This window comes from Mercenaria mercenaria, chromosome 5 (assembly GCF_021730395.1).
Source record: "Mercenaria mercenaria strain notata chromosome 5, MADL_Memer_1, whole genome shotgun sequence".
In the NCBI taxonomy this organism is placed as follows: domain Eukaryota; kingdom Metazoa; phylum Mollusca; class Bivalvia; order Venerida; family Veneridae; genus Mercenaria; species Mercenaria mercenaria.
Genome location: NC_069365.1, coordinates 64413632 through 64439582, shown reverse-complemented (window position 1 = coordinate 64439582; position 25951 = coordinate 64413632). Strand labels below are relative to the sequence as shown.

Sequence of the window (25951 nt, the reverse complement as noted above, 5' to 3'; positions counted from 1 at the left end):
ATAGCGACCCACTCGAAACGGCGTTGCATTAGGTTTTTGGCCGATATTTCACAAATAACCATGAGTAATTCTATGAAAATTCACACACATTGTTTTAAGAGGTAGCCCTTTACATAAAAAAGTGTTTTAACAGTTACTTGTTCCCGATTAACGCTAAATTTGATGCGACATTGTCAAAAACTGTCAAAAATATCCTTCCCCCGCCGGACTGTACATAAGTGTTTGAATAAACGGTGCAAATCTCAGCTAAACGGACATATGTGCTAAAACATATATACATTTGCGCTCCAGGTGCACCCATCGTTCTCATTTGATTCGTTATTTAACGGGTAGAAATTCCTTTAAATCATACTTACAATGCCGGAAATTTGTAGTATCGGCCATATTTCTCCATCTGATCGGCGTAAAATTCACCGCTCAAACAACGTTGGAACCACTTGATCTGATAAAGCTATGGCCAGTGTGCATATGTGTTAAAAAGGTATTTCAATTTATTCATAAGGCTGTGACAACTGCTGTGGTAAACACTGTGTCGTATGGACCTTCTAGAATATCATTGATCACATCCAAGCATATGCCATATGGTATACTTTTCTATCCGTTTGATAACGACATTCGCTTATATCGATAGATTGTTCAGTACGTGTATAGATGTCAAATCTAAAGGACAAACATACAGGATGCTTGTGTAACATGGATTATTTCGTTAGGACTTTATTATTGATGTGGCCTATATTAATAGGCATTGCCTTTCAAGGGTAAGTAAATATTATCTACGTATTTACCATCAAATTAATCAAATATAATGATATTCACATTTGTGTAGCCGGATACATATATAGTTCATAGAAACTACTCTTGTTTGCCAAATGGAACCGAAGACATCGCTTGCATAAACATACATGTGCTTGTACATAATATAATTCTCATCTTCATCTTTGGGGGACCAGTTTTGTTTTAAACGATATTTTATTTACACAAGATATATGTGTATGATATAACAAGCAACCTGAAGTGATGAGTAGGAAGTAAATTTGAGAGCTCTCTTAGTAGAGATCATATTTGACTTAACTCCTAACATCGCACACACGCCTGGTACACTAAAAGAGGTATACTATTGTTGTATATGATGGCCCTGTGGCTGTATCAGATTAAATATTCACATACTTTGTTAAACGTTCTACACATGCCACTATGAACTATTTACTCACTTACTTTACTTACTTAAGCCTCTCAAAGGTGGTCAGTCACATTTGAGCAACATTTTATGACATTTTTCAGTTTTCATGTGTTCTGTTAGAGCTTTATTAAGTAACAACAACAAAAATATAAAATAATAATAATAAAAACACATTACATAGAGTTAAATCCCTTTTGGAAATGTATATTTTAATACTTTTAATTAAAATTTGTAATTACCTCCCTTCAATATAAAATATTGTAAAAAGTGGACTATTTCTTTAGATATAATTTCTAGTTTTACATTTGCATTTGATAAATATAAGAATATTTCAACTACTGAAACAAAAGGCAAGATAGCTTCCGGATTAATCTATTTACAATCTATCTTGGTTGCGCAACCGATATAGGCAAAGGGAGGTAATAATAATCTTATAAACTTACATTTCTAATTTAACTTTGGTAAAATATGTACTTGTAAATGCAAATCTTTGACAACTTTGATATAATAATGCTTATATTCATATCTCCCCTTAGGCAAAATATGTTTATTAAATTATACGTATGCTAAAGTAACGCTATCTTGGTGTGGCAACCAGGATAGGAAAACTAAATTTTATCAATACTTCCAGTGAAACTCTAACATTTATTAATACCTCAGTGAACACAAGTAAGTGTAAACGATTAATTGTTAAAGTTTTGAAAAAATCCATAGTTGACCAAATTCTGATTAACCACCTTAAAGCCGATGCTTGCTGCGCATTTAGCAGTACAGTGCTTGTTGAGCATAAATCATTCCAGTGTTTGCTGTACATATAGGAGACTAGTGTTTGCTGCACACATAACAGCCTCGCATCTGCTGCACATATAACAGATTAGTGTTTGCTGCACATATAGCAGACTAGTGTTTGTTGCACATATATACTTATATAGCAACAGACTAGTGTTTGTTGTACATACAGCAGACTAGTGTTTGCTGCACATATAACAGACTCGCATCTGCTGCACATATAGCAGACTAGTGTTTGTTGCACATATATACTCATATAGCAACAGACTAGTGTTTGTTGCACATTATAGCAACAGACTAGTGTTTGTTGCACATTATAGCAACAGACTAGTGTTTGTTGCACATATAACAGGCAAGTGTTTGTTACACATCTATCAGACTAGTGTTTGCTGCACATATAACAGACTAACTTTTGCTGCACATATAGCAGACCAGCGTTTGCTGCGCGTATAGCAGACCAGTGTTTGCTGCACGTATATCAGACCAGCGTTTGGTGCACGTATAGCAGACCAGCGTTTGGTGCACGTATAGCAGGCAAGCATTTGCTGCACGTATAACAGACCAGTGTTTGCTGCGCATACATCAGTCCAGTGCTTGCTGTACCTATCGCAGTCCAGTGTTAATTACACTTAAGGAAGTCCAGTATTTGCTGTGCATAAAGCAGTCAAGTGTTAACTAGGCATACAGCAGTCCAGTCCTTGCTGCACATATATCAGTCCTGTGTTTACAGCACTTAGTAGTCAAGTGTTCGCTATATATATAGCAGTCCAGTGTTTATAGGGCATAAGGCAGTCCAGTGCTTGCAGAGCATATAGCAGACCAGTGTGTACTGTGCATAAGGCAGTACAATGCTTGCTGCACATTTAACAGTACAGTGTTTACTATACATGTAACAGTACAGTGCATGCAGAGCATATAGTAGACCAGTGTTTACTGTGCATAAGGCAGTACAAAGTTTGCTGCGCATGTAACAGTGCAGTGTTTACTGTGCAAGTAACAGTACAGTGCTTGCAGAGCATATAGCAGAACAGTGTTTTCTGTGCATAAGGCAGTACAATGCTTGCTGTGCATATAACAGTACAGTGTCTACTGTGCATGCAATAGTACAGTGCTTGCAGAGCATATAGCAGACCATTGTTTACTGTACATAAGGCAGTACAGTGCTTGCTGCGCATATAACAGTACAGTGTTTACTGTGCATGTATCAGTACAGTGCTTGCAGGGCATATAGCAGACCAGCGTTTACTGTGCATATGGCAGCTCATTGCTTGCTGCGCATGTAGCAGACAAGAGTTTACTGTGCATATAGCAGTCCAGTGTTTGCTGCGCCTACAGCAGTCCAGTGCCTGTTGAGCAAGTAGCAGTCCAATGCTTGCTGCGCGTTATAGAAGACTAGTACTTGCTGTGCATATAGCAGACCAGTGGTTGCTGAGCATGTAGGGGTTTAGTGCTTGTTGCCCGTATAGCAGACTAGTAATTACTACACATGTAGCAGTCCAGTGCTTGTTGAACATGTAGCAGTTTAGTGTTTGCTGCCCTATTTTACATAAACGGTGAAAGCAAAGTTTTAAATTACAGTGTTTCCTAATAACGACGCATTGTGATTATCATATAATCTTAAAATAATACATATACATATAGTGCCATGTATATTTTCGACGCTAAACACAGCTTTCAATCAACGAGTGGAATATGTTAGCCATTTACTGAGTATTCATGTCATTTAAGACAGCTTTGAACGTTTCTTGAAGTTCTTCCAAACTAGGCAGTTTTTTTCTTTGTTCGGTCTGTAACAATCTAGAAATGATGTTTACAGTTCATGCTCTTGGGATGAATGTGTTCGTGACTTGTGTTATTTTAGACAACATAGGTTTAGAAGTAAACACAAAATTTTAACGTTATTGTACTAGATTGAAATATCGAGTCCAAATGACCTAAAGACACCAGACAATGAACAGTTGGTTCATATAGATGAAATAAAACTATTCATATTTTGTAGTAACATTAAACAATCAAATACCTTATCTACCTAGCTGTTCGTTCACAGATAAAGGCAGGTGTCTGTTACCGGCAATACGCTGTATTTTTATGTGCTTCAGGTCAAACCCAATGTTGGTCATTAAGAATACAATATACAATATGTATCGGCGGTGAAACCTGACACTTACATATTTCTGTTTTACATAATTAGTATTCGAAATGCTAAAGCGGACACTATTGATTTTGAAGAAATCTTGAAGTGTCTGGAAACACCCAGACCCTCGTTTAACAGAACTTTCTTGCCAGTGAGATATCAGAAGTTGCCAGTGAGAGATCAGAAGTTACCAGTGAGTGAAAGATCAGAAGTTGCCAGTGAGCTATCAGAAGTTACCAGTGAGATATCAGAAGTTGCCAGTGAGTGAGATATCAGAAGTTGCCAGTGAGATATCAGAAGTTGCCAGTGAGTGAGATATCAGAAGTTACCAGTGATATATCAGAAGTTGCTAGTGATATATCAGACGTTGCCAGTGAGATATCAGAAGTAACCAGTGAGATATCAGAAGTTGTCAGTGAGATATCAGAAGTTGCCAACGAGATATCAGAAGTTGCCAGTGAGTGAGATATCAGAAGTTACCAGTGATATATCAGAAGTTGCTAGTGATATATCAGACGTTGCCAGTGAGATATCAGAAGTAACCAGTGAGATATCAGAAGTTGTCAGTGAGATATCAGAAGTTGCCAGTGAGATATCAGAAGTTGCCAGTGAGTGAGATATCAGAAGTTACCAGTGATATATCAGAAGTTGCCAGTAATATATCAGACGTTGCCAGTGAGATATCAGAAGTAACCAGTGAGATATCAGAAGTTGTCAGTGAGATATCAGAAGTTGCCAGTATGAAGATGGCATCTCTTCTAACAAAATGTCATTTGTTTATTGTACGTAAATGCATGTGACAATTACCTACGTGAAATATGTTTATAGTTTATGTTATCTGAGAAAGCTGCAGAATACGATAATTATAGAATATTAAGTTGTAATTTGATGATGGCAGATGGTAGTTCGCAAATTATTTGAGTTGCATCTTCATTAGAACTTTAATTATATACACTTTTAAACGTAAGTCAGTCTTTGGTAGTAAAATATCTCCATAAAATAATGACTTTGCCCTAAAAGAGAAAACAATGAGCAGAACGAATTAGAGATGCGATCTGAGGTTATGGAGCCTGCATATCACAGAAACAGCCAAAAGACAAAATTAAAAAGCAGGCACCATATCCAAGGGGAGATTGAACAATACCCAAAGCTATTAATGCGGGAGTATTGGAACCACCCAAGCCGAAATGGTCTAGCTTACATAAACGATCTGAAGAAACTAGATATGCAGACCGACAAACAACTTAAAACCTGACAATGAATATTGACATTTATAGATCCAGAATTTATGCACTAGTAAAGCTTCTCTATATTTGAGACTAAATGTTATTGGGAGAGTATGAGGCTCGAACCAGGACCCATTCAGTTACAGGGGAAGTGAGAGGCTCGAACCAGGACCCACTCAATTACAGGGGAAGTGAGACTAAATGTTACTGGGAGAGTATGAGGCTCGAACCAGGACCCACTCAATTAAAGGGGACGTGCTCTACCGACATAGATAACCTGCTGCATTTCAGCTTTACATAATAATTATACTATAGTAATATTACCTAATTAGACCAAGTTCGTAGCGTGACAGTAAGTAATATCTATCTCCCGCTATTATCATGCTACCCAATGTCTATGTTAGCTTTGTGAAATGTTAAACAAAATTTGCATGTGAACTCATACACCACAAATTTATTATATTGCAATTTGCATTATTTTTCAGCATGTCTAAGTGCTGGAAAGTTCCACCCACACCCACAATTAGTAAAAGATGCTATGGTCTATACTAGTATACTTGAACAATAACTGCAACATTTTCATTATATGACCCCCTCCTAGAGAGTTTATTACAAGGTGTTGAATTTCAGCAGAACTTGTAAACGAATTCCTTTCCTAACACATACACGGGGTTTCAACAATAAAAAGCAACATCCTTTTCATAAATAATCTATTTAAACAATACACTAGCTATTGTGTACGCTCAAGAGTTAGCTGTAACCTTAAATGTTTTAACTTATTAATTATGTGAATGAATATAATTTTGACAAGAATGGGCAAAGAAAGAAATCTTGTGCTCCCACGTTAATGCTTTTTTACAATCACTCCCTTAGTTCCAGTTTCTGAGCATATGACTTTGTTAACTTCCGTTTTTCGCATGTTGTACCAAATTGCTTAAATTAACAGGAAAAATGGATATTGGTGTGAATTTATAGATGTCAATATTGAAAGTCATTTCAAATACAATATTCTCTATTCTCTCCTCTCTCTCCCACAAAGAAAAAACTCGTGACATTCTCTCTTCATGCTCTTATTTATCTAAAATATTACAAAAACTGGGCCAGAACTGTAACAGAACTGAATTCTATAGTACACTTGGTTGGACATTTAAGGATGACCAATTAGCAAAGTTGTTCCCATGTTCAACCACTTCATCCGACAACATTTACACCTTTACTTAAAGTTTCATCTATCCTTCTTTGCTTTACCTTGAAATGTAAATAATCTCGTATACTAATTTAAATAGTAGGTTATTCTAACAATATAAAGAATCTTAAATGTTTCACGCTTAATTGTTAATTATATAAAAATCAATGAGTCATTAGTTTTACTTTACACTTTAATGGATGAAAATAGCTGATAAATATTTGTTTTAAATTTGCCCATTTTCAGTTATTTATGTTTAAGGAAGGACACTATGTATAAGGAAGGACAATATTTTTGTATAAGGGAGGACACTATTTTTGTATAAGGGAGGACACTATTTATGTATAAGGAAGGACACTATTTATGTATAAGGAAGGACACTACTTATGCTTAAGGGAGGACACTATTTATGCATAAGGAAGGACACTATTTATGTATAAGGAAGGACATAAGGGAGGACACTATTTATGTATAAGGAAGGACATAAGGGAGGACATTATTTATGCATATGGAAGGACATTATTAATGTATAAGGGAGGACACTATTTATCGATAAGGGAGGACACTATTTATGCATAAGAGAGAACACTATTTATGCATAAGGAAGGACACTATTTCTGTTTAAGGGAGGACACTATTTATGCATAAGGAAGGACATAAGGAAGGACACTATTTATGTATAAGGAAGGACATAAGGGAGGATACTATTTATGCATATGGAAGGACATTATTAATGTATAAGGGAGGACACTATTTATCGATAAGGGAGGACACTATTTACGCATAAGAGAGAACACTATTTATGCATAAGGAAGGACACTATTTATGTTTAAGGGAGGACACTATTTATGTATAAGGGAGGACACTATGTATGTATAAGAGAGGATATCATTTATGTATAAGGAAGGACACTACTTATGTATAAGGGAGGACACTATTTATGTATAAGGGAGGACACTATTTATGTATAAGGAAGGACATAAGGGAGGACATTATTTATGCATATGGAAGGACATTATTAATGTATAAGGGAGGACACTATTTATCGATAAGGGAGGACACTATTTATGCATAAGAGAGAACACTATTTATGCATAAGGAAGGACACTATTTCTGTTTAAGGGAGGACACTATTTATGCATAAGGAAGGACATAAGGAAGGACACTATTTATGTATAAGGAAGGACATAAGGGAGGATACTATTTATGCATATGGAAGGACATTATTAATGTATAAGGGAGGACACTATTTATCGATAAGGGAGGACACTATTTACGCATAAGAGAGAACACTATTTATGCATAAGGAAGGACACTATTTATGTTTAAGGGAGGACACTATTTATGTATAAGGGAGGACACTATGTATGTATAAGAGAGGATATCATTTATGTATAAGGAAGGACACTATTTATGTATAAGGGAGGACACTATTTATGTATAAGGGAGGACACTATTTATGTATAAGGAAGGACATAAGGGAGGACATTATTTATGCATATGGAAGGACATTATTAATGTATAAGGGAGGACACTATTTATCAATAAGGGAGGACACTATTTATGCATAAGAGAGAACACTATTTATGCATAAAAAAGGACACTATTTATGTTTAAGGGAGGACACTATTTATGTATAAGGAAGGACATAAGGAAGGACAGTACTTATGTATAAGGAAGGACATACGGGAGGACACTATTTATGCATATCGAAGGAAAATATTAATGTATAAGGGAGGACACTATTTATCGATAAGGGAGGACACTATTTATCGATAAGGGAGGACACTATTTACGCATAAGAGAACACTATTTATGCATAAGGAAGGACACTATTTATGTTTAAGGGAGGACACTATTTATGTATAAGGGAGGACACTATTTATGTTTAAGGGAGGACACTATTTTTGTATAAGGGAGGACACTATTTATGTATAAGGGAGGACACTATGTATGTATAAGAGAGGATATCATTTATGTATAAGGAAGGACACTATTTATGTATAAGGGAGGACACTATTTATGTATAAGGGAGAGCACTGTTTTAGTATAAGGGAGGACACTATTTATGTATAAGGGAGGACACTATTTATGTATAAGGAAGGACACTAATTATGTCTAAGAAAGGACACTATTTTTGTATATGAGAGGATACTATGTATGTATAAGAGAGGACATCATTTATGTATAAGGAAGGGCACTATTTATGTATAAGGGAGGACATTATTTATACATAAGGGAGGACACTATTTATGCATAAGGAAGGACATTATTTAAGTATAAGGGAGGACACTATTTATGTATAAGGGAGGACACTATTTATGCATAAGGAAGGGCATTATTTATGTATAAAGGGAGGACACTATTTATGTATAAGAAAGGACACTATGTATGCATAAGAGAGGATTATCATTTATGTATAAGGAAGGACACTATTTATGTATAAGGGAGGACACTATTTATGTATAAAGGAGGACACTATCTATACCTAAGGGAGGACACTATTTATGTATAAGGAAGGACATAAGGAAGGACAGTTTTTATGTATAAGGAAGGACATAAGGGAGGACACTATTTATGCATAAGGAAGGAAATTATTTATGTATAAGGGAGGACACTATTTATGTATAAGAAAGGACACTATTTTTGTCTAAGGGAGGACACTACTTATGCTTAAAGGGAGGACACTATTTATGCATAAGGAAGGACACTATTTATGTATGAGGAAGGACATAAGGGAGGACACTATTTATGCATATGAAAGGACATTATTAATGTATAAGGGAGGACACTATTTATCGATAAGGGAGGACACTATTTATGCATAAGAGAGAACAGTATTTATGCATAAGGAAGGACACTATTTATGCAAGTAAATCTGTATAAGGGAGGACACTATTTTTGTATAAGGGAGGACACTATTTATGAATAAGGGAGAACACTATTTATGTATAAGGGAGGACACTATGTATGTATAAGAGAGGACACTATGTATGTATAAGGGAGGACACTATTTATGTATAAGGGAGGACACTATTTTTATATAAGGGAGGACACTATTTATGCATAAGGAAGGACACTATTTATGTATAAGGGAGGACATTATTTTTGTATAAAGGAGGACACTATTTATGTATAGGGAAGGACATTATTTATGTATAAAGGGAGAACACTATTTATGTATAAGGGAGGACACTATTTATGTATAAGGGAGGACACTATTTTTGTATAAGGGAGGACACTATTTATGCATAATGAAGGACACAATTTATGTATAGGGAGGACACTATTTATACATAAGGGAGGACACTATTTATGCATAAGGAAGGACATTATTTATGTATCAAGGGAGGACACTATTTATGTATAAGGGAGGACACTATGTATGTATAAGAGAGGATATCATTTATGTATAAGGAAGGACACTATTTATGTATAAGGGAGGACACTATTTATACATAAGGGAGGACACAATTTATACATAAGGGAGGACACTATATATGCATAAGGAAGGACATTATTTATGTATAAAGGGAGGACACTATTTATGCATAAGGATGAACATTATTTATTTATAAAGGGAGTACACTATTTATGTATAAGGAAGGACACTATTTATGTATAAGGGAGGACTCTTTTTATGCATAAGGAAGGACATTATTTATGTATAAAGGGAGGACACTATTTATGTATAAGGAAGGACACTATTTATGTATAAGGGAGGACACTATGTATGTATAAGAGAGGACACTATGTATGTATAAGGGAGGACACTATTTATATATGAGGAAGGACACTATTTATGTATAAGGGAGGACACTATTTATACATAAGGGAGGACACTATCTATGTATAAGGGAGGACACTATTTATACATAAGGGAGGACACTATTTATGTATAAGGAAGGACACTATTTATGTATAAGGGAGGACACTATTTGTGTATAAGGGAGGACACTATTTATGTATAAGGGAGGACACTATTTATACATAAGGGAGGACACTATTTATACATAAGGGAGGACACTATATATGCATAAGGAAGGACATTATTGATGTATAAAGGGAGGACACTATTTATGCATAAGGAAGAACATTATTTATGTATAAAGGGAGTACACTATTTATGTATAAGGAAGGACACTATTTATGTATAAGGGAGGACACTTTTTATGCATAAGGAAGGACATTATTTATGTATAAAGGGAGGACACTATTTATGTATAAGGAAGGACACTATTTATGTATAAGGGAGGACACTACTTATGCTTAAGGGAGGACACTATTTATGTATAAGGGAGGACACTATTTATGTATAAGGGAGGACACTATTTATGTATGAAGGAGGACACTATTTATGTATAAGAGAGGACACTATTTATGTATAAGGAAGGACATTATTTTTGTATAAGGGAGGACACTATTTATGTATGAGGGAGGACACTATTTATGTATGAGGGAGGACACTATTTTTGTATAAGGGAGGACACTATTTATGTATAAGGGAGGACACTATGTATGTATAAGAAAGGATATCATTTATGTATAAGGAAGGACACTTTTTATATATATAAGGGAGGACACTATTTATGTATAAGGGAGGACACTATTTATACATAAGGGAGGACACTATTTATGCATAAGGAAGGACATTATTTATGTATAAAGGGAGGACACTATTTATGTATAAGGAAGGACACTATGTATGTATAAGGGAGGACACTATTTATGCATAAGGAAGGACACTATTTATGTATAATGGAGGCCACTATTTATACATAAGGGAGGACACTATTTATACATAAGGGAGGACACTATTTATGCATAAGGAAGGACATTATTTATGTATAAGGGAGGACACTATTTATGTATAAGGAATTACACTATTTTTGTATAAGGGAGGACACTATTTATGCTTAAAGGGAGGACACTATTTATGCATAAGGAAGGACACTATTTATGTATAAGGAAGGACATAAGGGAGGACACTATTTATGCATATGAAAGGACATTATTAATGTATAAGGGAGGACACTATTTATCGATAAGGGAGGACACTTTTATGCATAAGAGAGAACAGTATTTATGCATAAGGAAGGACACTATTTATGCAAGTAAATCTGTATAAGGGAGGACACTATTTTTGTATAAGGGAGGACACTATTTATGTATAATGGAGAACACTATTTATGTATAAGGTAGGACACTATTTTTGTATAAGGGAGGACACTATGTATGTATAAGAGAGGACACTATGTATGTATAAGGGAGGACACTATTTATATATCAGGAAGGACACTATTTATGTATAAGGGAGGACACTATTTATGTATAAGGGAGGACACTATTTATACATAAGGGAGGACACTATTTATGTATAAGGGAGGACACTATTTATACATAAGGGAGGACACTATTTATGCATAAGGAAGGACACTATTTATGTATAAGGGAGGACACTATTTATACATAAGGGAGGGCACTATTTATGCATAAGGAAGGACATTATTTATGTATAAGGGAGGACACTATTTATGTATAAGGAAGGACACTATTTATGTATAAGGGAGGACACTATTTATGTATAAGGAAGGACACTATTTATGTATAAGAGAGGACACTATTTATGCATAAGGGAGGACACTATTTATGCATAAGGAAGGACATTACTTATGTATAAGGGAGGACACTATTTATCGATAAGGGGGACACTATTTATGCCTAAGAGAGAACACTATTTATGCATACGGAAGGCCACTATTTATGTATAAAGGAGGACACTATTTTTGTATAAGGGAGGACACTATTTAGTATAAGAGAGGATACTTTTCATGTATAAGGAGGACACTATTTATGTATAAGGGAGGACTCCATTATGTATAAGGGAGGACACTATTTATGCTACTATCTAAAAACTGGAAAGCGACCATATGACCGTAATAAAGAAGTAAAATTGTAAAGTATGAGGTAAAACAAAACAATGAGATTAACATTTCGGTCGTCAAAATCAATTTAGTTGGATTAAGAGATTAAGAATACAAGGAGCGGAGACAAAAATATAGCCTGTTAAACTGTTTTTTCAAGAGAGAAAGACGGATGGACAGATAGAAAAAAATGGTCGGTCAGAACTCGTATGTACCTTTCGGTATCATGATAAGAGACGTAGAGACATATGATAAATTTCAATTTTGTACAAAGACTATAACATCATATTTTTAATGTTTACATATGAAACTACTGAAATTCATTTGTAACTAATGATGCGCAAAATTCTTAAACAAACAACAACAACAAAAACAACAAAAACAACAAAGTCCACCCAAGTAACCAATACTAATAGGGAGACACTGATAAGGTTTAAGTTCGTTCACACAATTTCCGACAGTGCTGTAGCTCATTTTGCAGAAATGTTATAAGAGTCTCGTTTAAACGCTTTGATACTGAGTCGATATACAGTGTAAATGCTCTTGGAAATCTTCGATGTATGGAAGGCCGGTGCACTATGCTTATGTGGAATTTCAGATACTTTATGCTCAATGCTAATTGTAAAATGCTGAACTGACAAATATCGGCAATCATATTGTAGTTGTCGAATGTGAATGCTGATCGTTTATTCTGAAATGCGGAATGATACAGTCATATACTAAATGTTTATTTAAATAAAGAACTGAATATACATGTACCATTTAAATAGTCATTTACGTTCGTAAAACCTAGTCCCTTTAAAAATCAACGTTTTATCTGAATATTTTAGAATGAATAGTTTCAGTGCCGTTAAACCTTGGCTATTCTTTCAAATCATAGTACTACATCAGTGTATGTTTTCAAATAAATGAAAATAACGGTCATTAATTTAAGAGATACATATCACTATCTCATAAAAAAAAATTTGACTATAAGCATTTATCATTTTTTGACAATTAGCATAAGGTATTTGACATCTAGCATTTGGCATTCAACATTAAGTATGTGGCATATGTCAGTTAGCGTTAAGTATTTGACATTAATCATTTAGCAATTAGCATGGCGTATCGACCTTTTACAGTGATAAACATGCTATTTTTTCACATCAGTCTGGTTGAATGACACAACAGTCCTACAAATTTTGAAGTAAAGGAATTTGATAAAAACAACAACATTTAGCACTTAAAATTTGCAGTAAATGTTTGGCATAAGATCTATCTGACATTAAGCAATTGTTAAAATTTACAATTTAGCATCACTGGTGTTCAGCATTTAGCATTAAGCATCTAGCATAAAGTATTTGGCATAATTATCGATTATTTGGTATTTAACATTAAGCATTTGGCATTTAGCATGGTGCATCATGCAATGCGCATATAGCAAAAAGCATTTTGCACTAATTACTTGTTATTTAGCATTTGTCATTTAGCATGGCGCACCGACCTTCCATAATGCTGATTACTCGTTGCTAAATGGCACATAGTTAAATGCCAAATGTTAGTTGTCAAATGCTACATATAAAGGACAAGTATCAAATGCTAGATACCAAATGCTTAAATGCCGAATGTTATTTGTCAAATTCTGTAAATTTATGGGTTAAGACTCTGTTTCTCTGTATAATAAGTTTTTACAGTAAATTAGTGTCATGTCCAATATTTTAGAACACATTTACAAGTCTGATATGAAACACGTATTTTTACCGGCGGGCAAATGTCGGAAACTTTTCTTCTGATCTGTTGAGAGAAAATTCTGTGGCTATTGGCCCATGGTTTCAATGCAATATGATATTTTGAGCTGTATGTTTTAGAAAGCTCTTAGCAATAAGTACTTGAGTATGAACATTTGTAAATTAGCAATTCGGTATTTGACATTTATCATTTGGCAATTAGCATGGCCATCCATATTTCTAGCCTTTACTGATTGTCATAAAACAAAGCTGAAGTATTTTTCTATGCAAAGATTTGTCTGCCTTCGTTGAATCACAGATATTATTTTGCTTTATACAAACATATGAATATCAAACTGTCTGCTCAAGCCATATTTTGATATTGATTTATTAAGAAGAAATGGTCTGTTGCGTACGTTTAATTTGTCTAAGACATTTAACGGACACAGTCTCTGTATTCTATTAACCGATAGACTGGTTTCAATGACAACTTTAGAACAAAGTCTTTGAACAAGGAGGAGGTCCAAATATCAGACATTCGTTGGAAGCGTACAGTTCAGATTAATCACCGTGAATGACACTTCTTTTTCCTTTGTTATTTGTTTCTGTCAATTATTAGCGCTAGAGGTATAAAAAACATTCTAAACTCAAATTGAAGTAGCAAATCTGCATTAGGAATTTCCTTGTCACTAAACATACTTAATCATATGATATAAAATCTCTATTGTGGAAATATATGTTTCTGTTTCTGTCATTATAGGGGATGAAAATCCCCGAGACGGTAACGTCCGTATAAAGTTATTCGTCTTTGTTGTCTGCATATACTGAGGTAATCTGGTTCCCTGTCCAATATTGGTTCCCATTGTTTGCCGTTCACTAAATGAGAGATATTTAAGAAATAATATATCTCACTTAATGATTTGTCGCTGAATAAATCATTGTTTGGAGTTCAAATGCGAAGGAATAGATCTAATAATACGCATCTGAGCGACAAACAATGATTTTGTTCAAGAACAAATCACTAAATAAGATATATTATTTCGATTCTAACACGTTACCAAGGACTTTAAAGTACATCCTTTACGGCATTCATTAAATATTTGCCCGTTTTCAATTGGTTTCTTTTCCAGCGCGCCGCTATATGCCGTTTGACGCTATGACGTAATAATTGTGACGTCAGAACAGTGAATTGTTGTAGCCTATAATAATTCACTGTTTTCAGCCTCCTTTGTTTAATAGGAAAATGAATCGGACCGTGCTAGAATATTTCTTAAACAGCTTTAGTGACTGTAGGTTCCGGAAATTAATTCCTACAATAAGCCCTATTATTCTTCATTCGTATACATTATTATTCATAGTTTGACTGTCATAGCAGACGTGGCGGTCCTCGGGAAAGTTTATTTACCAAGCATGCGAACCCTTTTGAACTGATGACCAAATATAGCACAGGTGTACGTCGAATAGATCTGTGAGATTTGTATCCTGACTGTAAAGGACGTCTTGGCCATATTAATTCATGCCAAAAGAAGGTATAAATATGTGTTGCTACATAAACTCAAATTACTTCCCTGGAAATACATATGTAGTTCAAATATTGGAACGCCTTTAACTACTTGACCATTGTTGTCCTTTTATTATTTTTTTTTCTCTCTTAAGTCGGTGCTAGGGGGCGGGGAGGTGTGTTGAACATTTCATTACACCTCAACAGACTCAGTCAAACCTAGGTCACTATCATTTTGCTTGGTTGTGTTATATGATTTCAAAGGACCCTTATACAGATTTTATTAGTAGGCTACTTCAGATTATTATCTTTGACTACGTAAAGCTATCAAAATATGAAAATTGTTTTTTTTTTCTGAGATTGTTATGAAATACGTAACTATGCTTTGTCATATGCGGAAATTGTTTACAAATTATTTGGCAATTAGGCCTATATACATATTTATGTTTCAATTACAAGCAAAAGGTAGTGGTCTAAAAGGTAGTGGTCTATGATATTTTGATTTTGAATTACGAAGGATGCTCATTATTTACATACAATAATAAAATTCCTCATAGAAATATGGTATTGACGGAGTTTACATTCTCTAAAATTACTTATCCTTGAGACGAATGCACATCTTTAGTTTTTTCCTCCATGAAATGGTTTGAACAGCGCAGTATTCTAGAACAGTTAGAGCCAACTGCTTTCCTACAGTGAAAACCCTCAAGGTATTTTCTTTTCAATTTTGGTAAAAAAGAAAAAAAACATCACAAGGGGGTACATCTGGCGAATAGGGTGAACGACTGATTTATCCTATTTGACTTACGTGTTGATGTCAAATAACAAGCGTATGCGGAACAAACTGTAAGCAGAACCATAAATTATGCATGCTGGACAACAGTGGTTACAAAATTGAATATTATAAATACATAGTTTTTACAGTTCTTGTGCTTTTAGTCACACAAGGACTTCTACCGTTTGTGGTTACCTATGTATTTTGGCTTACTTTTCTGTGTGGTTCATAAAATAAACGCAATTTACTAAATTAGAACACTGAAACAGGAATTGAATTGAATAGAATAGCAAGTCGAAGGGAATGCCTAATTTTATAATAGCTCATATGTAATGATCTGCCTCTGTGGCAAAGCATCTTTACAAGTTGTTGTGACCCGTACAACGTCATATTTGTTGTCTGTGTGTTGGGTTAGAGTCTGATCTGTCCCACTTTTATTTGGGATTGTCTACAGTAACAGCTTATTGCCTGCATTTGTCAATCAAAATTCATGATGTGATTGGTAATGTGCACGCCTCCAGATAGATTAGTTAGTAATTGAAATAAAGAGAAAATATGAAGTGAGTTTATGCATTTTAGGAGCTTTTTTTAATCACATAAATACGTAAAATACTTTCAAAAGCGTTAATTTCGCTATTGAAATTTGATACAAATTAAAATGAATTTACAGTAGCTGTATTTTATATGATACACATTAAAATATCTACTTATTATATAATAAATAATACTGCTCTATCAGTTTTATTGCTACCTGTTTAAAAAATGAAAGGTAAATGTTCATTTGGGGGCATTTCCTTTTAAAATATTAACGACAAATATCATTAACTAACCATCAGTATAGACAAAAAAAGTTAAAATGGGTTTATTTTATCAAAAAACATAACAAAACTTGTATTTTGCTGCCATTTACTTGAGAAAAGTTAAAAAGTAAATGGCAGCACTACTGTCATATTCTGCCTATATGAAATGTCTGGTGCAGAAATGAGGTTGTTTGAGTGTTTTAGTGGTAAAATCATGACAAACGACATTTCTGATAAATCAATGACACATAAACATAGTTCACTTTATTCGATCTGACTGAGAATCACACTTACAATTTAACTATGTTTCAGTTTGTTCTATCATATTATACTTCTCTGTACAGTTAGTGGTTTTAGCCAAGAGTTCAAAGAAGTTCTTAGTCTCCCCTTGTGCCATTCGTGTAATTTTATGACCATTAAGATCAAAAAGGCGTAATTCAGCGCCATCTAGCGTAACGTCAAACATTGACGACGTCACGTCTTTGTGTTCTAAGCATTGATTGACGGTAAACAGCCTGTATGCTGAAGATTTCATTTCGAATCAAGCTTTTCATCATATTTAAACAATTAAATATCTACTTGTAGTTCAGAAAAGGTGTGGATATAACTACTGCCTACTTTAAATATATTTTCTGATATATTCTTTTCCATCAAAGCAGAATGAACGCATTGAAGCCCAAAAAAATATATTTATTATGTTTAGAGTAAGAATATGGCTAAGATTATGTCAACATTTATTCGCCAGTATTATATCTAACACTCGGATAAAACCTTCTATCATTTTTATCAGTATGTGTAGTTTTTCGAATTTGAATAAAGTGAGTATTATAGCCGGATAGAGCCGCTAAATCGCTGTCATTTTCAACTTAGTTTGAAACAAAGCCGGGTGATATGGATAAGAAGTATGGCCTTGAACTGAAGTATAAAATATGAAAGATCGGTGTCTTTTCCAAACTTTTGCGCAAAAATTTAGAACCCGTGTCCCTCCAAACATGATCGCCCAGAGTCTGTTTTAAAACGGTAGTAATTAATTGCTAACTTCATTCTTTGTTTTTAAAATCATATTTGATGGTTCTTTGTTTCATACATAAAATAATACAAGCATATCCTTTTAACACAGAAAAAATAACAATTAGTTCGGGCTACAGCTTATCTCAACATCGGCAAATACAGCCATTCCCACAATGTTAACTTTCATCTTTTTAAATGAACATTTTAAAGCATGGTTCAATTTCAATTCAAATTTTTTTCAGGCCTAAGATCATAAAACATTATATATAACTTATACAGTAAAAATACATGTATACAATAATCAAGCAATATATTTAAAATGCCTTGATTAGAATTTTATAAAAATCTTAAAATAGATCATTATCTTCACAATTAAAACCTGTGATCATTACAAATATATAGGTAAAAAATTCGTGTGTAAGTGAAAAACATTACCTTATCTAAAAAAAACTTATGTCCTGAATATTATCACAGTGCAATATTCATCTTCAGGAATGTCTCAGTAGAAAATAGTATTGATCAGAGGTTTCTCTTAGACGTGCGCACTTGTAATCGACTTTTTAGAGACTTAGTGAGACCAGCATACCACGCCGGACAAGAGTAGTCTAAGTGGCACTTTGTTTGAATACTGAAATACTACAGTGTCTGTATAAAATTGTTTACCCGTGCATTGACCTTACTAACTATTGAGTCTTCTATCTGCTCACCATTTAAAAACTTGTCGATACGTAGATCAAGATACCTAAAATTACTCTGAGAAGGTATTACATGACCGTTACAAACAACTTAAAAGTAAGAAATTTCCCATTGAGCTTCCTAACAGAACCAAACAACATGCATACCAAGATGTAGGGACAATTTATTATCAATTAGCCATGTTGAACAGTTTTCCATAACTGCTTAATTTTTTCTGAAATAATGCGCAAGTGATATCGCAATGTCATCGACATATAATATAAGCTTGCAGTCTGAATCTATATACACGTTGGCATGTCATTTACGTAACAAAGAAAGAGTAAAGGCCCCAGGATACTTCCCTGTGGGACTCCACATGTGCCCTCGGCAGATTCGGATGAAACTTTGTTAATATTGACTATCTGTGTTCGGTCAGTGAGATAAGCTTTAAACCATTTTATTGATTGAACCCCCATTGCTGTAAGCTTGCCACAAAGAATAGCATGATAGCATGGTTAACGAATATGTACAATTCAGATTGTAGAATAATTCCCGTTTTGAAAACTTCAAATAAAACTGACCCTTAAAAGAAGTTTCTTGTCTAATTCATACCCCACCCCTCATGTCGGACCGAATAACACACTGGTTGGAGTGTTCGCCCTTCAATCGAGCGGTCTAGGTTTGGTGTCCGTTATAGTCACTCTTTCCGTGAATAATATTTTTCAATGGGACAGTTTAAGTTACTGTGGAAAAAAGTGCTTGTAAAAAAAATAAAATGTTGATAAAAACGGTCTAAAATCCCAAAACAATTATTCCCGGCTAATTCTGACTTTTAAGTTGATCGAACTATGCACGTCAGACTTTAAAAGTGTACGGACATGAAAAAAAAAGAGTTATTGCACATATGCATTTGAAAGCCATTAATTGTCAATTATGTCACGGCGGTCTGCTTATACAACCTTTCTTTATAGTTTCTAACCAGTAGGCACTCTCCCTAAGAAATTGACAACTTTCCCACTTCATGGAACGCTGCAGGTGGTCGGGCTCGATGTAACATATCCGGATTTCGGGGAAATTATATTTAACTATTTATGAAACAGTTGAAACGTATTGAAACTAATTAATGATGCAACAAGCCGTTCTGTAAAGGCTGCAAGTAAATCCTACAAAAAAGAAGACAATAAAAACGCGGGAAAAAAGGGAATTTTAAAAACAAGTCGCAGCCTTGTTAACATCTTTAAATAATAGCAAATGCTTATTTTCATCAGATATACAATTATTGAAAAGGTCAACTGCACACTTTTTACGCAAATGACGTCGAACTATTATACAGTTATTGCCTTTTGGTGAGGTCGATATGTGGATTTATCAGGTCGATAAATCCACATATCGACCGAACTTAAAAGGCAACAATTGTTTTATTATCAAATCCAGCCTACTCATAAGTATAAACATTAAATACAAATATCTGCAGCCTTTGGTCATTCTTCGCAGTAAATTGTGTACGACGTCGCATTGTTTTGACGTCAGACCGTGAAAACGTCACAGCTGGAGGTCAATATGTGTTTTAGCTCCGCCTTCGAGTCAATACGACTTTTTATCATGATCATGTGACTACATCTAGACCAATGGAAAGGACTATCAATATAGATTTATTTTATCAATGGACCGTATATAACAGGGAATGACAGCAGCCATTAGCAAGACGCAAAATCATCAGCCATTTTAAAAGAAAACAAGAATGAATTTATTAATGATTGACAATATCATCATTTCGTTGGCAGATGAGTTAGCGTCCGACCACATACGTCTGTCACACCCACTACAACTAAAATATCAGTATAAATGAAAACAACAACACAATTTAGTGGGAAAAGGCCGCGACTTTATTTAAAGATTTCTCATGGCAACTGGCAAGGTGAGATAATGTTTAAAATGCACATAATATACAAACAGTTAATTTAAAGATGTATAATTGAAAATAACCTAATTTCATTTGCCCCAGCGACACTGCAAAGGTACAAACAGAATACATTAAATAAATAAGATAAAATTTGAATCAATCGAAAGAACAATCATTCCCAGCGATGGCTGCAAAAGGGGGAAAATACTAACTGTTGCATATGTCATGTTTTGTTATTTTCCTACATATCTGCGATGTGTCACATGTTTAATTATAAAGCGCCTTTGAACGTATATTACATATGAAAAGGGCTCTCAACAAATCTGGTATAATAATAATAATAATAATAACTGTACATAGAAGTTATTAGAGTACAAAAGTATCTTTCTTCTAACAGAAAACAGTAATCAACAATTTTACATTCTTATAATAGAAAAGCAAACATACGGCATCAAAATGTAAATGTTATTCAAATATGTACAAATGCTATACAAGATGCCGTCATATCAATTGATATGCATGCCAGAATCGAATCTGTATATTAAATAATACAGTTAAAGCCGCTACATGTTTTTTACGGTGAACAAATTCGATTGTATATTTCTCAAACGGAATACGAGCCGCCCACGAAAAACCCCTCCCCGATTTTAACTAGGACAGGAGGAAACGTGTTTCCGTAGCCAATGTATAACACATTGAAATGCTCAGACTATTCCTCTTTTTAAAAGAAGCCTACTTGTTATCCATAGTCTTTATTCGGCTTATTAAATTTCAAATCAATAAAAATTTGCAACCTGAACTTCTCTCCATTGTAAACCAAGCATTGTACTCGAACTGTAAAATAGTTTGTAAATCACATACCTATTATATGATACGACAGTTTTCATAGAAATAAATATATAAACAGTCATTATTTTCGAAAAATATGACAATTTATTACAGCATTACTAAAACATTTTACTGGAGCTATTTTGAAATAAAACAGTTAAGATTCGTCTTGCTAGTTACCGAGAAAGCGAATATTTCAACCAGAGTATTCCCATAGTCCAATAATTACTGTTAACACGATTTTGTTCGAGTTAAGCACTTAGTTATGTGCTAACACGAATCCTAACTAGATACGTGTTCTGTGGCTAGTTATCGAAACAGCGAATGTTTCCATAGTAGTCCGATTGTCCAATACCTGGTAACTCGAATCTTTTCACGTTAACCACTTAGTTATGTAAAAACGCGAATCTTGACTATATATCCAGTAAATATTTGAAGGTAAAAATAACTTAACAGGTGGCAGCTCTCGGCATTTTAGGGCTGTAATTTTTTTTAAGAAATTTATCTCACTGGGAAAATATTTTAAAACATTAACTTGGTAACCAGATAATTTTCCAGATATTTATCAAGCTAACGCGAACCTGTTCGCGAACCTTAACAAGATAGCTAGCGGCAGAAATATGCCAACAACCACATTGTTATTTTTACCATGAACTCTTGCATGTTTAGATTAAAAACACACATATACCGTAATCGTGTTAATAGAAGAAAACAGGAAGTTAGTTTAGGACTGCTTGTACGTAATGGTGAATTTTCAATTTAATCAATATCACCACAGACAAAACCCCTTCTTAAACGCGAACAAAATCCTAGACGTCTCAGTTCTAGAATTAAGAATTTTTTATTGCAGCTTTGTACGATCCCTCTGATACTTGCCAATATACACTACCTAGAATCAATTCACTTCGAGAAAAAAAATACAAGATATGCTTGATGACGGATTTAGTATACCCTTAACTTCCTTCAAGCGATGTTTTAGGGGCCAAAACAGATGGTGAGCGAAATATTTCTAACATTTTTTTTTAGAATTTAAGAGTAAAGCGTTTCGGACACATGTTTGCACAATAGGTAGAAATAGCTCTTGGTGGACCATATTACGGTTTCAAAAAGTCGTAAATTACACTTATTTGTTTTACAGATACATATCCATTAATAAAGTTATTTATCATTTAGGTATTTAGGATTTAGCATTTGCAATTTAGCACTAAGTATGTTATATATATCCTTTGGTTTTCAAAACATTTAGCATAAGGTATTTGGCATTTTGCATTAAAATGTTTTATGGAGCATGCTTGTGTATCCCAGCATGATGACAAATAGCAGACATTCTCCTATCAAACTGTTTTAAACTGACCGTCCAAAAATGACGAATGCTTCAAGTGCCTTACAAGACGTCAAATGCGTTCACTGGAAAATTACAAATGCTTTAATGCTGTTGATTAAAAGATAAATAGTTATTTGTTACATGATGATATAGTTTAATCATGCAAGTGAGCATCTTTGAAGAAAATACTAATGGCAGAAGTTTTGTTTAGTTTAGTTACTAGGATATCTCGGACAGACTGACGGACCAAAGACAAAAGACTCTTCGATTTGTTTATGCTACCCAATTAGGCATACAATTTAAACCATGTAGAAACGTCTACAAAATGTAAAACACCGTCAATAATGTAATAAAAGTTCTGTTCTTCTTTCTGTATTGTCTCTCATGTTAATGCTTTTTAATCATTTTGAACAGGCTATAACTGTTGATGTACAAGGTAAATACACTTTCCAGACGACTTTCCGATTCTGTAGTCAGGACTCATAAGCCCTTGAATAAATTCATATGTAGCAAATATTTCTAGAAATTCGTTTAATTTTATTTTATTCATGAGTAAAACAGGCGATTTTTTAAATTTCCATTTAAAAGCTAGAGCAGTATTTCATTTAATGTTCGTATTTACTAGAAATGTAAGTAATGTTCCCAAGATTTTATAGTAACATGGATGGTAGCTGATCCTCTTACACGCTGTGATATGCTAATGGGATTCCAGTGCGAATAATATCGAACCAAGAAACCATGGAAACAAATTAAAGAAAGAATGGTAGTTTCAATTTTGTCTCTTTCACAGTGTATTATAATGGAATGGTTTGATGTCTCTTTCAAATTTTCATCCATTTTCTTACATTCTGCATGACATTTCAATACAAGTACATAAAAGCCGCAAAGTACTGATTATTATTCAAAGCGAAATACTCGTGAACATATTTCGGCAAATATTGGCTGTTTTAAAGAAGATTACGTACTTTCAAGAAAAAAGCTATTAATTTTGCGCTGCAATTGACACGTAACGTCATGACGTCATTTTAGAAAAACAATGTTTTGTAGCGTTTCTGCGGTAATTAATTCGTTATTTCAGAATTATTTTACCATTAAGCATCACAGGTTAATGATTTTGTTTCAGAAGAATGAATATACAAACACATTTAGTTTGTCGTAAACGTTGTCGTATATCCTCACGTTAGCTTGCAGTTGGACATGCGTACATACAAATATTAATGTATACTACCTCCTTAATAAATATAGTAGAGCTGATTCTTTAACACTAGTAAGCAGTAGGCAGTAAGCAGGACGCTGTAAAGCAGTAGACAGTAAGCAGGAGGCAGTAAGCAGGACGCTGTAAGCAGTAGGTAGTAAGCAGGAAGCTGTAAGCAGTAGGCAGTAAGCAGGAGGCAGTAAGCAGTAGGCAGGACGCCGTCGTTTATGGAATTCCATATAAAAGTCAAATTCAGTCTCATACGACGTAATGCTACTTCGTCGAGCACCGTCTACACAAACAAGCTATTTACATGAAATTTGCATTTTAACAAACACAATTTCCGCTAACTGTTTTGAAGTGAACGTTTAGCATGCTTTGCATACCACTTATAGAAGGCTGTCTGTTGGGATTTATTTTGATAAATATTAAGTACGTAAAAGGAAATTATTTGGATAGTATCAGAACAAAGCTATTTGACGATGATTGTGATCATAAAACTGTAATAAGAAAATATGTTCCAATCAAAAAATATTTTGCAGGGTACTTTTGGTACTGCATACATGAAAATTACGTGAAATTAAAGCAACTATTTGATTCACGTTATCCGCCACAGAAGGTTTACGTAAATTCATATATATTATTTCTAGAGTCACTCTATGTTTTGAATTAAATGTATAAATAGTAAAATGTTTACTTTATCCGAAAACCACATGCGCTATCGCAAGCAGCGACTGTAGACATTCTAAAATATTCACTTATCTATAATCTTGCCTAATTCATGCTAATTAGTTTAACTTGCATTTATCGACTTTCTGATTGTATTGATTATATATGTGCTTGAATGTTACTCTCTTCTTTACTTTACCTAACCAAATTATTAAAGATATTGAGTGGTAGTAAGAAGGCGTTTTTTTTTCTTTTGCTTTCAAAAAGGTGCATATCCTTTGCAAATTTCCGTATAATTAAGGATGCAAAGACACTGTTAGACAGACTACGTAATGGCTGACAAATAATTAAGGATGCAAAGACACTGTTAGACAGACTGCGTAATGGCTGACAAATAATTAAGGATGCAAAGACACTGTTAGACAGACTGCGTAATGGCTGACAAATAATTAAGGATGCAAAGACACTGTTAGACAGACTACGTAATGGACTTGAGCAAAAATTTAAGAGATGCACAAGGATAAAACACTGTTAGACAGACTACGTAATGGCTGACAAATAATTAAGGATGCAAAGACACTGTTAGACAGACTACGTAATGGCTGACAAATAATTAAGGATGCAAAGACACTGTTAGACAGACTACGTAGTGGCTGACAAATAATTAATTTAGTTTCTTTTAAATTGGTCCAACCGCCTTGTTAACGATTTATGATGAAAGTATATCTTTACATATTATGAAGCCAGAAAATTTTTTGATTTTTGAAAAAAGAATGTAGCTGATGAATCTATTGTCTAGTAGTAGTACACCAAAGTAAGCTATTCCTATGAACAATTAGCTTTTTCATTCACGGTCAGTAGTAATATACAAAAAGCGGGCTTAACGTTGCTGAGGTTTTGTCGGGTTCAGTGAGGTTCTGTAAGGTTCTATTCAGTGAGACATTTCTTAACTCTCCTGAATGCCTCAATGAGATATCATGACATTTATTAACCTTGTCAAACTTCCAATTTGTGTTCTAGATTTATTTAAAAGGGGACAAATATTTGTGCAGTGGTTCTTTGATCATGCCCTTGTGTCTAAATTAACTCCGTCCTGGGACCAAAAGCTTAGATATTTGGAATGTA

General features: G+C 34.2%; 1 protein-coding gene across 1 annotated transcript in view; it reads left to right on the top strand.

The window, feature by feature from the left end:
- The first annotated feature begins 515 nt into the window (after positions 1-515).
- LOC123557427 (gamma-aminobutyric acid receptor subunit beta-like) overlaps positions 516-25951 on the top strand; it is a 107731-nt gene continuing 82295 nt past the window's right edge. Inside the window, exon 1 of the mRNA XM_045348870.2 lies at positions 516-758. Coding sequence (XP_045204805.1) covers positions 652-758 — 107 coding nt within the window. The 5' untranslated portion in view covers positions 516-651. The remainder of the gene's footprint in view (positions 759-25951) is intronic.